Source organism: Berghia stephanieae, chromosome 2 (genome assembly GCF_034508935.2).
Source record: "Berghia stephanieae isolate SIO BIC M18660-M18661 chromosome 2, UCSD_Bste_1.3, whole genome shotgun sequence".
Classification (NCBI taxonomy): Eukaryota; Metazoa; Mollusca; class Gastropoda; order Nudibranchia; family Aeolidiidae; genus Berghia; species Berghia stephanieae.
In genome coordinates this window covers 55,308,007-55,325,506 of record NC_088361.1, presented here as the reverse complement: position 1 = coordinate 55,325,506, position 17,500 = coordinate 55,308,007, and the positions used below count along the sequence as shown (strand labels likewise).

The 17,500-nt window shown below is 37.4% G+C and overlaps 1 protein-coding gene across 1 annotated transcript in view; it reads left to right on the top strand.

Moving 5' to 3' along the window:
* Positions 1–17,500, top strand: part of LOC144963967 (uncharacterized) — a 45,839-nt gene that overhangs the window by 20,872 nt on the left and 7,467 nt on the right. Inside the window, exons 9-10 of the mRNA XM_078897911.1 lie at positions 3,585–3,771; positions 9,365–9,518. Coding sequence (XP_078754037.1) covers positions 3,585–3,771; positions 9,365–9,518 — 341 coding nt within the window. The remainder of the gene's footprint in view (positions 1–3,584; positions 3,772–9,364; positions 9,519–17,500) is intronic.

The window sequence follows — 17,500 nt, the reverse complement described above, 5'->3', positions numbered from 1 at the left end:
AGGCTAATCTATTGATAAAATCATTAAAATTTTCAACATTTTCTTTATCATGTGGATTGCCAGATATTATGTCTTACTCATTATTTACCACAGTGTTAAAGTCCCCTAAACAAATCATTGGTAAATCTAGATTTAACTCCGATTTTGATATTAAAATCTTTCCTAAATGAGAAAAGAAATATTTTTTCTCCTGTGTAATACATGGAGCGTAAATATTTGCTATTAAAATACCTCTATCTTTGTTATTGTATGTATTTAATTTTATCAATTATACTCTGGAGTCTTTGTACAATGTATTAATTTCTACTTTATCGTTTAATTCTTTGGAAATAAGAAATAATTGTCCTTTACTTTTGGATGTCCCGGATAATTTTCCCACCCCATTCTTTTTCAACTAAATTTGAATCCTCCTCCAATGAATGTGTTTCCTGAAATCCTACTATGTCTATTTCATTTTGCTTGATATTTTTAAAAATTGCATTCCTTTTGTTCCTGTTTCTTAATCCAAAATCATTTAGTGAAAGGATACTTAAATATTCTAAACCCCCCTCTGAAAAAAACGTGCTAAAATTGTTTGGATTCATTTTAATTGAAGTATTTTAAAATTAATAATATTTTATGTTTTAGCATTATTACTTTTACTACAATCTCTTTTTAACACCATTTTTACTCAGATAGTTTTGGGCGACCTCTTTTTCCTTCCTCTTCTGGTGACCCTACTCTCTTTCTACTAGAAGATCTTGTCATAACATAATCCTTCATTGTTTTAAACTTTATTTTGCCTCCCTCACAACTTGTCTCCCCCTCTCTCTTTTTCCTTCTCTTTCTCTTTCTGTCTCTATCTTTTCTTTTTCTTTCCGACCTCTCCTTTTTTTTCCCTTATCCTCTTCCATGAATTCATTTGATTTTCCTTTTCCACCAATCTCACCTTCTCGCATCTCTCTTACCTGTTCATCGTTACCTCGCTTCTTCTTTCCATTTCCTTCTTTTACCACTTCCATATCTTTTCTTACTTCCTCTCCTCCCCGTCTATTAATTCTATCATGTGTTTTTTTTTGTCCTTATCTCCCACCTCCCGATTCTCTCCACTTTTTTATCTCCTTTCTTCTCTCTCCCTTTCTCTCCTCTACCTCTTCCTCCTCCTCCTTCTCTCCCTCGTCTTCCGTCTCCTCTCTCTCCCCCTCCATTTCTTCTTCCGACTCCTTTTCCGACTCCTCCTCTTTCTCCTCCCTCTCCTCCTCCCTCTCATAGTTTTCAACTCCATCCTCCTCTGTTTCCACTTCTTTTTCCTCCAGATGCATTGGACAATCAACTTCCCTATGTCCCCCTGTTTTGCATCTCCTGCAAACGACTTGTTTTCTACATGCTGTGGCACTATGGCCTTGCTCCATGCAATTCCTGCATCTATTGGCATGCATTTCCTTGTAGTTCAGGACCAAATTAAAGATCCCTACGTCTATTATTCTTGGTGTTGGGGCAGTAGGGATACAAATCCACACCATCCTTCTTCCTGTCACCCAAGTCATCATCTTGCCTTGCGGGTCCCTTACCCGCTCCATAACCATTCTACGCGTCATTTTAAGTCCAAGCATCTTGACCTTTTTTTCGATCTCTTCATTGGAGAATGATATTGGGATGCCACCGATAAACAATTTAGTGACCGCGATCTCCTTCCCCTCTTCGTCCACGAGAATAAATGGGTTTCTCCCATTCAGATCAAGTTTTCTCCCTCTAAGGACGATCCCTCTGGCCAGCATCCTTACCCTGGCCTCGTTGTTGGAGGGATAAATCCTCCACAGCCGCCCTATTCTTTGGGCCCCTATGAGGGATCCATCCCCTCCCGATTTTTCCGCCGCAGAACATATCTCGTATGTAGTGAAGCGGCTGTCCTCCTCCACCTTTAAAAATACAGGCAAGACTGCCGACATATTCATTAATTATATATAAATTAAATTACTCAATATCCACTAATGTGAGACTTTTTTGCGAAATGATTGTGTATATAGGTGTGTACGTGTGTGTGTGTGTGTGTGTGTGTGTGTGTGTGTGTGTGTGTGTGCGTGCGTGTGCATGTGTGTGTGTGCTAAACCCCCCCCCCCAAAAAAAAACAAAACAAAAAAAAACCCCGAGAGAGACAGAGAGAGAGAGAGAGAGAGAGAGAGAGAGAGAGAGAGAGGGGGGGGGAGTTGATAAAGAGAGAGAGAGAGAGAGAGAACGAGAGAGAGATAGAGAGAGATAAAGAGAAAGAAAAAGGGAGATAGAAAGTGTGTATGTGTGTGTGTGTGTGAGTGTTCGTGTGTGATTGTTTCGGCCTGTATACGTGAATATAACTTTATTATTATTATTACCTTATTTATTTTAATACAACTCACTAACAAAAAAAAAAGGGGGTAGAGAGATAGAGAGGAGGGGGGGGGGGGGGGGGGGGGGAGAAGGGGGAGGTTTTCCGAACCCTCCGGCGTTAAGAGAAACGACTCAAATATAAAGAAATGCAGCGCTTGGAGCCCCCGGAAGGTCTCCCAAAGAATGTGAGAGAAGATAAGGGAAAATGGAGAGCAATTTATCCCCCAATATAATATTCTACTTTAACCCACTACACATTGCATATCCTGACCAAAAGAAATCAAAAATAGTAATAATAATAATAATAATAATAATAATAATAATAATAATAATAATAATAATAATAATAATAATAATAATAATAATAATAATAATAATATGTGAGGGAAGAGAGTCAAATAGCTAAGAGGAAAACAATAGTGAAACTATCCCCTATCGAAGATATGGAAGGTTGTAACTGAGAAAAGGAAAGCCACTCATCTATGTAACCTTACCGCAATTTAATCTAAATTTTACTTAACACCAATTATAATAATAACGTTAATCGAAACTAATAAGAAAGGGTACACTAAAAATTACGAAAGTCACATAAAGAAAACAAAAATAACAAAATTAGACACCTACCTTTCTTCTTTATGTCCGCCACTCAGCCGGACGCTACCGGAAGTCAAACCTATTAATAACAACATATTTGCACCTTCCTCAGATCCTCCAATGTTTGTCTCATTTTTGTCAGAAAACTTTCGCTTTAAATATCTGTTTAAGATCGTTTTATACATGTCAACATGTCGAAAAAACAAGACTCAAACACGGACAGAACTAAACATCAAAGGTTTAACTGTCAAATGGCACATAGTTATTGGGTGATTTACAAATGGCTGAAGAAGCTGACAAGTACAAAACAGTTTAGGAATACAGAAATAGTGCAAGAAGATAAATTTAAAAAATATAGAATAATAAGCACACAAGCAGTTAGATTATATTAAACGCTTGACATTTTATTGTGCTCGGCTCATGATTACATTTTTTCTTTAACGCAAATGCAATTAATGCTGTCTTTTGCGATGCTTTTTCTCGTTATGAGAAAATATGAATAAAGATTACAATACACATTGTTATGTTAACAAAAAATAGTTGTTCAACTTATGCAGACAACATATGAGAAAAATAATCACATTTTTAGTTCAACATATTTGCTCATCATAATCACGTTCCCTATTTTTCATTACAAATACACACAGGTGATGAGGTCCGTATTAGAACGGCAGCAACATATGCAGCATTCAGACTTTGCCATGTTTGTCCCCCGACTGCCGCGAGACGTAATGTTTGTTATTGGAGGATCCAACTTTGGGTACCCTTTAGGCATTGTAGAGGTCTTCGACAGCAGGACTTGGAATTGGCACGACATAGGAGCATGCGACTTTGGTAAGTGTCGGCATTGCTTCAATATTGTTTTCCCCAGCATCTGTTTTCGATCCGTCAGTAATTTTGCTGATGTTCGAATATGCTATCATGGTCAGCCACCTGCTGGGAACAGATCAATTTTGCAGAAAAAGAAGTACCTATCTCCGTAATTTTCCAGCATGGACTGAACCACTGTTTCTTCTGAGCAATAGGATCCTATAGTCGTAACGTCACTTCCTTCCTAATGACGCTTGGTAACTTAGTAACACTGGCTCTAAACTATCGGAACAATGGCGGACGCCCGTATGAAATATTTCTTCGGCGAGCATAAAAACGTTTCCAGAGGAAAAAAAACCCCATCAATTTGATCATGTATTGACATTTACACATTCTGATCAAAAGGCATATGAAAAGGGAATGAAAAGTTCTAGCCAGCATGAAGAATAAAAACTAATGATTTTCTTTGTTTAGAACCAAGATGGCCGCCGTTGCCTGGCGGCCTGACATCAGACTACTGAATCCTATTGGAATGTTCTATTTCTAAAGTTGGTTGCAAATTGCAAGTCACTTGGTTTCACCTTAACCGATAGGAATGGCAGCTGTTTTCTTTTTAGCTTTTCAAGTTCCTTGATAAATAGAGGGTTTAACCGATAGTCTCCAGTTCAGCTCTTTCTCAAGCTTTTAGGACATATATGTGGCCCATTGCCTCGAAACTGCATTGTGTCGGATTAAACAAGATACCAAAAAGATATTTTGTAATCAAAATAACAAGAAATGTGACATTATAATGTTAGTCAATATAAGAAAACATATTTTTTATCATTAATAACATAAACTTTAATTATAACTATTGTCACAGCCTCCAGATTAACGCAAGTAGGCCTTAGATGATTACATGCCAAGGCTAATGTGTGTGCCCTGTTACATGCCCTTCTTTGTTCGACTATAAATCTGAAGTACAAAATGATGTACAATTACTTAAGTTTTTTTGTTATCCTGCATATAAGAAATTAAGATACCAATTTATTTGTTTTACTCTAGAATATTTATATAAGCCTACATTCATTTCAGCCATTCAATTGACTCTTCTCATAACTTCAATTTGCAATGACCACGTTTTTCACTGAAACTGAGTTGATCTGTAGGACAAACTTTTAAAAGAACCATAATTATGTCTTAAAAGAAGACTCGTAGATAAGATCGCTTTATTATTTCATTTAAGTACATATATTAGTATTGCTGACAGTAATAATCACAGCACATTAACACTGTAGTTATATCTTCCGTTTTTCATCCTATAGCTTCAAACTGGTGGTGTTGAGATAGTTCCTCTAAAAGTTAGCTTGTTTCATTTTTTAGGAAAATCAAAGACTTTAATCTGCAAAATTTCAACAATGGATGTTCTTTCGTGAAAACAATTGAAAAATAAAATTCAATTCATACTATCAAACGATAATTCATTTACTTTTTAGAATGTCAGTGATAACTTCCGTCATGCACAGGGCACAGTCAAGGCATAGTCGGCCTGTGACTAACTGGGTCTGATATATATATATATATATATATATATATATATATATATATATATATATATATATATATATCAGCATACTTGTAAATTATCTATTGCAATTACTAATTTAAAAAAAACAACTCAATTTCGTAATTAAGCACTACGTCCAAGAGAGTACGTGTAGCTGGGTGAATTTTGGTATAATGGGTTTAAAAATAGACTTGTGATGTTAATGAGTTTTCTTTCTTGCTAAGGTTTAAAGGACAGCCGCCTTCCATTAAAACATGTAGCTTGTCAAATGTTTTACTGACGTCATCTGACCTGTTGCTTTGGACTGCCACTCAAATCTACACATTCCGTTTTCTCAGTGCTTAGGCCGCCACTAGTAAACCGGGCGCTTTAACGTGGGTGTGCAGTGGTCGTATGATAAGGGAAGAATTGAATAGTTTAGTACTTTTAAAAAAGAATACAGAAATAAATAATGCAAAAGTCTTGCTGAGTGGCAGACATACAATTTATTTAGTTAGTGTCAATCCAGAAAATTGTAATTTTATAATTTTGCGCTCAATACTCTTCAACAGTCGTAACGTCACTTCCTTCCTAATGACGCATGGTAACTTGGTAACACTGGCTCTAAACTATCGGATCAATGGCGGACGCCCGTATGAAATATTTCCCCGGCGAGCATAAAAGCGTATCCAGACGAATAAAATCCATAAATTTGATCATGTTTTGACTTTTACACATTCTGATCACAAGGCATATGAAAAGTTCTAGCAGCATGATGAATAAAAAGTGATGATTTTCTTTGTTTAGAACCAAGATGGTCGCCGTTGCCGGGCGGCGTGACATAAGACTACTGAATCCAATTGCCGAAGTTCTTCTCGCTCGGCAGCTAACAAAGCCCTGGGTGGGTTGAGAGACGCTTGATCGATTTATGAATAAAGATTTTTCTTTTAACGTTTTTGAGATAATTTGTATCTATTTATCATGTTACTGACCGGGAGCTTTTTTCTGCATAATTTAGAGATTTTAAAACTTTTATTTTTTAAACGTAAACCGTATGTTTTTTGTTTAATCATTACAACCAAAAAAAATCAACGGCTTCATAATATATCATCGATGACCCTGCTATAACATTCAAATTATGTGGGATAAAAAAATTCTTACCGTTTTTTCTTTCGTAAAAACTCACATCAAACAGGTTTCAGTGTACTCAATTTATTGATCTGAAATAGAACCAAAGCATTCCAGTTTCTTCTAAAGGGACATAACTCAAACATTTTTGAACTAGTCACATATAAACTCATTACTTCCCCTGCTATAAAGCGATATTTAAAAAAATGACTGGCATCTGTCTCTGATAGCCTTGAACTCATTCTCCACTAGTCTTCACCGCTTAAAGAGTTCAGTCCCTGCTGGTGTCCATATTCCATAGCCCCAGGTTCACTCCTCACTGACATCCATGTCACACAGCCCCGGGTTCAATCCCCAATAGTGTCTACCTCCCATGGTCCCAGGTTCACTCCCCTCTTGTGTCCATCCCTCATAGCCTTTGGCCCGTTTCCCACTGGTGTCCACCTCCCAGAGTCCTGGGTTCTTTCTTCATTGGTGTCCGCCTCCCAAAGTCCCGGGTTCACTCCTCACCGGTGTCCATACCCTACGGTCCCGTGTTCACTCCCCCGGTTATGTCCACCTCACATAGCCCTGGGCTCATTCCTCATTGGTATCTATATCACACAGCCCGGGGTTCACTCACCACTGGCGTCTACCTCCCATGGACCCGGGTTCACTCCCCACGTGTTCCATCTCTCATAGCCTTGGGTCCATTCCCCACTAGTGTCCACCTCCCAAAGTCTCAGGTTCACTCACGACTGGTGTCCAAATCCGATGGTCCCGTGTTTACTCCCCGGTTGCGTCCACCTCTCATAGCCTCGTTCTCACTCCCCACTGGTCCTGGGTTCAGGTATCCATCTCTCATAACTTCCATGGGTTCACTTCCACTCCCACTGGTTCCATGTTCCATAGCCCCGGATTCACTTCCAACTGGTGTTCACCTCCCATAGCCCCGGATTCACTTCCAACGTGTGTCCAACTCCCAAAGTCCCGGGTTTACTCCCCACTGGTGTCCATCTCTCATAGCCTGGGTTAACACCCCACTGGAATCCATATATCCATTGGTTCCGCATTTACTCACTAGTGGTGTGGGTCTACCTCATGTATGTAGTCCTGTGTTTACTCCACTGTCCATATCCCTTGTTACTGTTTTCACTCCAGTGGTGTCGCCTCCCTTAGTCCCAGGTCCACTCCCCACTGGTGTCCATCTAAAAAAGTAGGTACATTCCTCTCTTGAGTCCATATTCTATAGTCCCCGATTTACTTCCCACTTGTTTCTACATCTTACAGCCTCCAGTTCATTCTTCATCGGTGCCGCCATCCTATAGCCCCAGGATTACTCCCCACTGGTGTTCACATCTCAAAGTCCTGGTTAAGTCTCAATTGCTATGGTATCGCTTTGTCCCTTGTCCACACCGCTATGTGTTATGAAACTCGCTTTCAGATCGGAAGGTCCTTGATTCCAGCCTCGCTCAGCGCTTGTTGAGTCCTTGGAAAAGGCTATTTACTCACATTCTTTCACTGTACTCAAGTGTAAAATGATTACCTGGCCGTTAACAGCGGTGCCTCTGTCCGATAAAAAGTGTAATATCGCTTCATGTCTCGTTTTACACGTTCAGTATTGCTGTTGGCTAGGGACCCCTTGCAAAGCGCTTTGAGCACGTTTAGGTCTTAAAGAAGAAAACTTTTTTTGATATGGCATCAATACGGTCCCAAATAAATATTCAGTTAAGACAAATTGATTCAAGGTTGACACACATTTTTACAACTTTCGATAGAGGTACGCAGCTGAGAAAAACCAGAAAAACACGAGCCATTCATAAACAATCTGACTATAATAATAATAATACTAATAAAAATAATAACAATAATAAAAAACTCAAGTTCCCACTTGTGTCTACAGTCCGTATTCTCGAGTTCATTCCCCACTCCTGTCTCTCGGTTTCCTCCCCTCTAAAATTGACATTCCCTTGGTATTTTCTTAACGGTCCCTGATTCAATCCCCGCGGGTGCTCACCAATCAGAGTCCCAGATTCAATGCGCACATTTACTATGATGTTGTTGTAGTGAAACAACACGAGGGCCACGCCTCTATATCCTCTGATCAGTTAATGAGTAAACTATTGCAGTACAGCAGTTGACAACAACATGGCGGTTATAGAGCTCTTTTTGATAAAAACATAACTGTGAAAAATTGCTGCGCAATGTTACAGTGAAGAATATTGCCTTCCTTAAGATAGTATAAGGGAGTGGTTGGAAATGGGCAAGATGAGCGGCGTATGTGTCTCGATCTAATCTTCGAGAAGATAAAAAACCCATCGGATATGGATATGATCCGTCTTCCGGATAAAAACGTCAGACACGGACAAAATACTAAGAATAAAGTTAAGAGCCGCTAGACCTACCCATACCAAGCACCCGACGTCCTTTGCCCTTTTTTTCGAGCTTGGTATAGGTGGGTCTAGCAGTTCTTCTCTTTATTCTTTATAATTTTCCGTGCCCGACGTATTTATCGGGAAGACGGCAGAGGACGGCAGTGCCGGCCGTCGGAGTCAGTCTCCGGTGTGGGTTAGCCCTAAGGTCAGTTGGAGTGACTAAGACCAGCCCCAAATGCACCCCCCCCCACCCCAGATAAAAATTGTAAAAGAAATATATGATTCTAAGATCATTTTTTAAACATCTTAACATGATAAATCTTGACATTTAAATAACATGACCGATGTTCTTTTTCTAGAGCGTGGGGTAGGGTGAAATCTATATAACGATGGACATTTTACCATATTTTTTTATCTTTGGGTGTGTGTGTGGGGGGGGGGGGGGGGGGGGGATGCACGTTTGGGGGCTGGTCTTATTCTTACTATTCCATTCCACGGTAATATGTACGTATAGTACGTATAGTATATTATTATAAAATGTATTGGTCTGGTCTTCAACTATATCATTCATTTCCTTAACCTCCTTCTCCAATTGCATCATCGACAAAAGTTCCACGCTCTTATCATGGTGTTGCTCAGGTCGGGAAAAGCATCTTCGTCGTCGGAGGATTTGATGGTCAAAGCTACCTCAGCAGCTGCTGCAGGTTTTGTCCCGAGACGTCAATGGTAAGCTGGGAGTGTGTCACGCCAATGCACACCAAGAGGTAAGAACAGAACGAAGAGCATAATATTGTGTTGTTGTTTTATTTAACCCTCTCCTTTCCAGCCATTTTCAGGATTATTCCCAAACTTCACACCCAACTAACACAAAATATATTTTTTATCACTCAAACACAATAGCAGTAAAATTCTTTCCATACATAATTACGTATAATTTTAGCAAAACATGCTCTCCAACACGCTGTTCATTTTCTTTAAATTATATGATGTCAAAAGAAATTTGAATAAGACAAATGTTGGTTGTATCGAAACGAATGTGACGATTTCCTATAGTCGGTAAGGAGAGAGATAAAGCCGTTCCTAAAAGCACTGTAAGATGCCGTCGTCAAGGGTACATACATAATCAATCAAACAGACGTCTGTTGTCAAATGAAATGCAGTCTGTTGTTCAAATGAATAAATTTGGAATTAACTCTTATATGAGGAAAAAATAAACGAAAGTGCCCAGGGTGGGCCTTGAGTACTGGTGTCAGCATGCAATGCCTTGTGTTAATGATTACCCACACCCCAACACCTGGGTGATGGTCACCCATTAGGGTCATTTAGAGTTAACTCTAAGATTATGATTATACTGACAGCCACCCATTAGATATGCCTCAGTTGTGCCCTCAGGCATTATACATAACCGACCCAGTGGAATTAGTGTACGAATAATTCAGATATTAATGTTTAAACTGTTGTACCCCTTTAACCAACTCCAGAATGAGTCAATTACCCAGAGGTTTTAAAGAAGAGAAAGTGACGTGAACCCACTCATGGGTTGTTTATAATCCAGAGCCGAACATAAAGACTTTAAGATACCAATTTATTTGTTTTACTCTAGAATATTTATATAAGCCTACATTCATTTCAGCCATTCAATTGACTCTTCTCATAACTTCAATTTGCAATGACCACGTTTTTCACTGAAACTGAGTTGATCTGTAGGACAAACTTTTAAAAGAACCATAATTATGTCTTAAAAAAGACTCGTAGATAAGATCGCTTTATTATTTCATTTAAGTACATATATTAGTATTGCTGACAGTAATAATCACAGCACATTAACACTGTAGTTATATCTTCCGTTTTTCATCCTATAGCTTCAAACTGGTGGTGTTGAGATAGTTCCTCTAAAAGTTAGCTTGTTTCATTTTTTAGGAAAATCAAAGACTTTAATCTGCAAAATTTCAACAATGGATGTTCTTTCGTGAAAACAATTGAAAAATAAAATTCAATTCATACTATCAAACGATAATTCATTTACTTTTTAGAATGTCAGTGATAACTTCCGTCATGCACAGGGCACAGTCAAGGCATAGTCGGCCTGTGACTAACTGGGTCTGATATATATATATATCAGCATACTTGTAAATTATCTATTGCAATTACTAATTAAAAAAAAAACAACTCAATTTCGTAATTAAGCACTACGTCCAAGAGAGTACGTGTAGCTGGGTGAATTTTGGTATAATGGGTTTAAAAATAGACTTGTGATGTTAATGAGTTTTCTTTCTTGCTAAGGTTTAAAGGACAGCCGCCTTCCATTAAAACATGTAGCTTGTTGTGAAATATGGTGTGAAAAGCAGCTGATTGGTAATTAAGAATAATCTTTTGGTGCACATGAATACAAATCCAACGTTTTTAGTTTTGGGTCAAATTGACATTCAAGCAGAAGGAGAATGATCCAAATTATGATGAATAGAAATACTAATACCATAACATTTGGATACAAAATGTCGAATAATCTTACTTGTAGGGGTGGAATATACATATTCTTTCATTTCTTTGTATTTATTAAACTCGCTATACTTGTATCGTGCAATAACACATACTTGCAAGCTCGTTGTGTTATCGGGGACGATAAAATAACTCGTTTAATAAATACAAAGAGATGAAAGAATCATTCTACTAGCCAATTGAACTGGATTTCACACCGACAAAGATGCGATAGTATAAAAGTGACTGCAAGGTGATTCAAGCTTTTGACCTCGATTTAAATTACAGTCACATTTTATTTCAGGATCCACACACATTAAAAAAAAAATGTTTGTTTTTTCATGAAGCCCTCTGACGTGCAATCTCCTTAACTTGACGCAAGGCTTTCAACGTAGTTCAAATTCTGATGGTGTGATATCTTATTATGACTCATGTGAAGATGGCTGGATATCTCCTCGTGATATCAATTCATTTTTCCGATGAAAATTTGAACGGTGATTTTGATAAAGATATAGAATTAGAATCCCATTACCTCATAATAATCATACCCTGATATTGAATCGCCCTGTCCAAGCGATGACAGTACTGTAATGATTTCAAAGGATGGATCAGCATGGTCTAATGGGGAGCCAAATATAATATTAACGCCTGTTAGAAACATTCTAAGAAGTTGGCAGAGAGTGTTTATATCAGACGTTTCTTCACCAGAAGAAGTATTTGGACTATTTTTGGACGACGATGTGATGAAAACGATTGTGAATTGCATTAACACGGAGGGACCGAGTCTCGTGTACTTTTTGCTACTGTCGTCTTCCTTCGGTTCTTCCTTCGGTTCAATAGATAATGTCATGATTGACTTGAATTTATATTAAATGGTGTATGGAGTTGTGCTTTTATTAGGTATTTAGATGGATACAACTGATTCTAGTGCCTCTAATGACAAGAGAAAACAGAAGTTAGAGAAGGTTTAAAGACCATTTGGCCTTACAAGGGATGTTTGGAATGGGTTTGAATGCTCACTTTTTAAAAATTTACTCCCTTGGTCCTTTGCTGGCAGGTGATGAGAAGTTTGTGTCATTTCGTGGTAGAGACGCAAGTTTCTAAACTACATACCCATTGACCTTGACAAGTACTGATTAATTTTTTTCTAGCTATATATGACCAGACTTTTTAGCCCTTGGGGCCTGCCGTACCCTGGTAAAGTTCGTCGCCTGCCAGAAAAGGACCGTGGAGAAAATGTTGCTTAAAAAATTGGCTGAACCGCTATTTCAGAAGTGGCCATAAAATTACACGCGACAATATATTTTCATTATTCATTATTACATTCGTGACCCACTACCTCAAAACGGATTAATTGGGGGGGGGGGGGGGCATAGTGGGCAGGGAGGCACTTACTATGTCTTCTATCCCCCTATATCTGTTTTCCATCTTGCTCTCTGTCTTTGTCTTGGGCTGAGATTACTTGGTTTTGTTCTGGCCCTGGCCGGGTACCCTACAATCGAATGTGCAGTTAGAGTTTTAGGAGATGAATTTTTTGTCTTGTAAATCATCTCTCTGTTATGTACTTTATTATGTATTGTTTACATATATGATTTGTGAGTATTTGAGTGTGTTCCTCTTATTGGGGACCTGTGCCAGTATCTGGATGAGACTTTTAGGTGATCTCAAACTAAGTACACTGATAGTGTGCGCTTGAAATCTGCATCTATTCCCTATTTAAACCAATTCCCATTTGTCTTCCTTTCTTTCGTGCTTTAACTGTAATTCTAGAACTTTTGACTATCCCATTTTCTTCCTTTTTACTGCGCTGATATAACTTTAATGTGTTACAAGCGCCGTAAACCCTTAAAACAAACAAACAAACAAACAATTGGTGTGTGGGGGGGGGGGGGGGAATATGATTAAAGTAGAGAATTTCTAATTTAAAATGTGAGTCTTGGGTTTGATGTAACGCTTTATTTGGGACAATGAATGCAGGTTCGTTAACGTGACAGAAAATACATTTTTTTCAATTCCGATCATTTTAAACTTTAAAATCCCATTTTGACATCTGACACAAACACAACATAATACCATATTGAGGCGATGGGTCACATTTTTTTCACCCCTCTCCATTGTTAATTTTATGTAATAACAAACATTTGATGTTTATCCGTCATATCTGCTAAGTTCACTTTGTTATTTACGTTTACTTCACAATGGGTTACCAGTCACCCAGACGTGGGGAATGCGAATATCAATAACGAGTTGGGGTGAGGGTTAAATAAATAGCAGTTTTGAAATAATCATGAAACACGATGTAAACATATTATGTTGGTCTGATAACCGGACGCAACTATGAGCTCGTTTTAACGATATTCTTTGGTTTGAGAGGGTTTTTTTTCATTAAAAAAAGCAACAGACCATCATTTGGGTTATCAGATCTGCAAAAAAGTACACGTGGATAAAACCTCATTTCGTAGAATAAACTAAATTTTAATCCAAGAGTTCTATACAATAATAGCAATAAAATGTTTAGGGTCGAGACTAGACAAAGAAAAATTTTGTTCAGTGTTCCAAATTTAATACAAAGAACTATCCATTATGATGACAGCGACGTTTTAACTCATTTTGAAGTCTTTGTATTCAGTTTGTTACACATTATGCCATATCTCCTGTCAGATAATGTGCTGATGACACAATTATTCTTATGATAAGGGTATGGCCAGGTGATTTTACATTTCTTATGTCGTTTGTTTCATCAAAATCAGTTCTGACACAAGGTTTAATTTTGTTGCGATACTTTGGACGCTCAGTATAATATATCATTTGGGCTGAATTGATGTGTTGTATTTAGGATAATGAAAATGATTTCATGCAGCGTAAAACCTCAACATTTTATATTTCTGATTGTTTCAATTTCAAACTTAACTCTTTTGTACTAAGTACTTGGTATATACACCTCATCTCGGGATAATACCAAATTCAGGTGATGGAATCTTATTGGTTAAATATGATGATTTTAAGTCGGTTCTTGTCAGCCTTTTTCGAAATTGAACACACTTTTAACGTTAATTTAAGAGGTTGTACAACAGGATCATAAAAGGGGAAAAATACACCGTGGAGTAATAGATATGATATATAAATCCACTCATTGTGTTTCCATTACTTATAATGTTGTTGCTCTCGTAGAGTGACTATATTGTTTAATGCCTGTAAGTGGCACGGCCTTTAACAAATTGGTTCACCCTGGGGTGTACAATATACCCAAATGAAAAGTGCTGTTCTAAGTTCTATAAAATTATCATTATTATTATTATTATTATTATTATTATTATTATTATTATTATTATTATTATTATTATTATTATTATTATTATTATTATTATTATTATTATTATTATTATTATTATTACCATGATACAATATGGCGGGTATATCATAAATTTTTTTTAGTTATTTTATTGTTCGCACAACGAACGTGAAGATTGAATCTTGAGGCACTTACTGCTCTTCTAACCTCCTATATCTGTTTTCCTACATGCTTTCTGTCTTTGTCTTGGAATGAGATTACTTGGTTTTGTCCTGACCTTGGCCGGATACCTTTGCTGGGAGGAAAACAGTCAAATCTGTAGTTAGAGTTTTGTGAGATGATATTTTTTTCTTGTAAATCATCTCTCTGTTACGCATTATATTCTTATTGTTTTACATATATATGTAAACATTTTGAGTGTGTTCCTCTTAGTGGGGACCTGTGCTTGTGTTAACATTGCCTTGTAAAGCGCTTTGAGCACGTTTAGTGGATATCGCTCTATATAAAAGCTCATTTTAAAAATATTGTTAGGATGAGACATTTAGGTGACCTCAAACTAAGAACATTGATAGTGTGCTCTTGAAATCTAAATCTGTTCTCTATTTTAACTGATTCCCATTTGTTGTACCTTTTATTGGGTGCTTCAATTGTAATTTTAGAACTTTTACTATCCCATTTTCCATTTTACTGACGCTGATATGACCTAAATGTGTGGCGTGCGCCGTAAAACCCTTAAAGACAACAAACAATTGCTCACCTTCACATAGTGAAAAAGTCCTTTTGTCGATCTACACTACAAAGTTTAACTTACTGTAATTTATAGAATAAGAAATGAAAAGAAAAACCGTATTCGTATTCAAATTGATGAAAAGCTATATCATGAACTTTCTTGACCTTGTATTCTAATTGTTGTCTCTGATACTGTGACTCATCTTTATAAATAATATGGAATTGAATGTAAGCTTCAATTTTATTACAATAACAGATCAATGAACGTTTCGGGTTTCCCCTTTATCAACAAACCAGGATGAATGAAACACTACAGATGAATGAGATAATGTGGTAGTGGCATTGTAACGATGAATAAACAAAACATTGGTTTGCAGGAAATAGTTATGCTTCTTTGTAAGGAACCACAAATTTAAATAGAATAATAGATATTTCGAAAAGGTGCGCAATTAAATTGTGACGAGCGATTTTCTTTCACTGCGTGATTTCTTTATCATTCGTCAGCGTCCCGTTCAAAACCACTTCAAACCTAGTGGACGAGACATATAATTGATTAACTCCTCCAGTAAGATAACCAAACATGGACAGTCTTTCTCCAATAAAGCTCCAAATCTTTCTAACGGAAATTTTGGTCGTTAGGTGGGGAAACATTTCCATTGTATAACGGAACACTCACTTTCAGCTTAAGGCTTTTTTACCTGTTCAAATTGTCTGCCCATTGTATTCATGCCTCCTGCTAATTACCTTTTCCAAACAAGACGCCAACGTGCTTATGCCCTGAGGTCTTGTCTCGTTCAAGAGTAGCTAAATTGCAATTACTGTCCTAGTCTCTCCGGTAATTCTCCGTTATTCTTTCTTACCAAAGCATCTGGATATCATTGGCTATCTAAAACAGGAACATTCTTCTGATTGGCTATTTTCACTTCACAAAACCAAATTCATATCTGAATCTAATCACACACACGCTAAGAAGCCCAAGAGAAAAGAGCTATCTCTCCAATTTCAAACTTGTAAAAGTTTGTCTATCTCGGCTGGAGGTAAAATGAATTATTGGTTAACATTCAAAGTGGAACGAGATATTACTGTGAATTCAATTTAATCTAGCATTACCATTATAGTTGTGTATATATTTTTATTGTGCTATTCCATGGATGTTCGTAAGTTGGAATACCTGTACAAAACCATATCTATATGTATCTTATTTTATAGTTAACAGTTGTTTATGATCTATGTTATTATTTCTTTTATATTCAATATGTATATTGCTTGAATGTCTGTACTCCACCACCAATCGCCGGCCACACATCATAACCTCAATTATAATTAATAAAAATAAATAAAGAAATACCAGGGACACAACCCTGTTAAATTCTCATCATGTAAGATAGCTCGACTGTCAGTTGATGTTTAAAACATATACTAACTACCATTATCATGAAGTTACTGCTTCTCCTTGCCTTTGTTGGCAAATAAAGGCTATTATGATGTGTCGCTCAAGGACGATTCGGTGGCGAAAGACAAACTCGATTGGCTCTAAGACCTTGTTGTTTTAACTCTTAAATGAAGGTCCTGATCCTGGTCCTGGTCCTTTTCCGTGTCGTTGGAGCACCTAGTTGTACCGAATCCCTGCATCCCAGTTCTTGAACAGCGGTAAACCCCTGATGTCAGCCTAACTACAACACACTGTTGTGATGTCCAGAAAACTCTGCAAAGCAGGCGCCAACCCTGGAACTAGCTGATACATTTGCCTCAGTCAAGCAAGCCGACGGGATAAAGATAAGCCAAACGAGCTTATACCATTTTCAAATGTATTTTCCACGGACACAAGTGATTTAAAACTACTAACTTAATCAATCAATCATAAATGAATCGATTAATAAAACAATAGATAAATAAATAATAAATTAGATCCACTCAATTAGAGCTATTCTTCCTGATATTAAATAAATACTTATTCTTTCTATCTTTTCCTGTAACAATCTAATTAAACTTTATGTATAGAATTGTTATTATTGCATTTGGGCGTGACTATTGTCTTGACTCACTTGTTATTAATACAATTAAGTTATAAGGGACCCTAAGACAATTCTTGACCTCCCCTAGATTAAACCTGAGCCGTTTGTGATACAGGTTGAGTGGTGCAGCTGGTAACGAGAGCCATAGCGCGCATACTAGTTCGAATCCAGACCATTGAGCTATCGGTTGGACTCGATCCCACAAATTAACACACAACTCGCCACATAAATA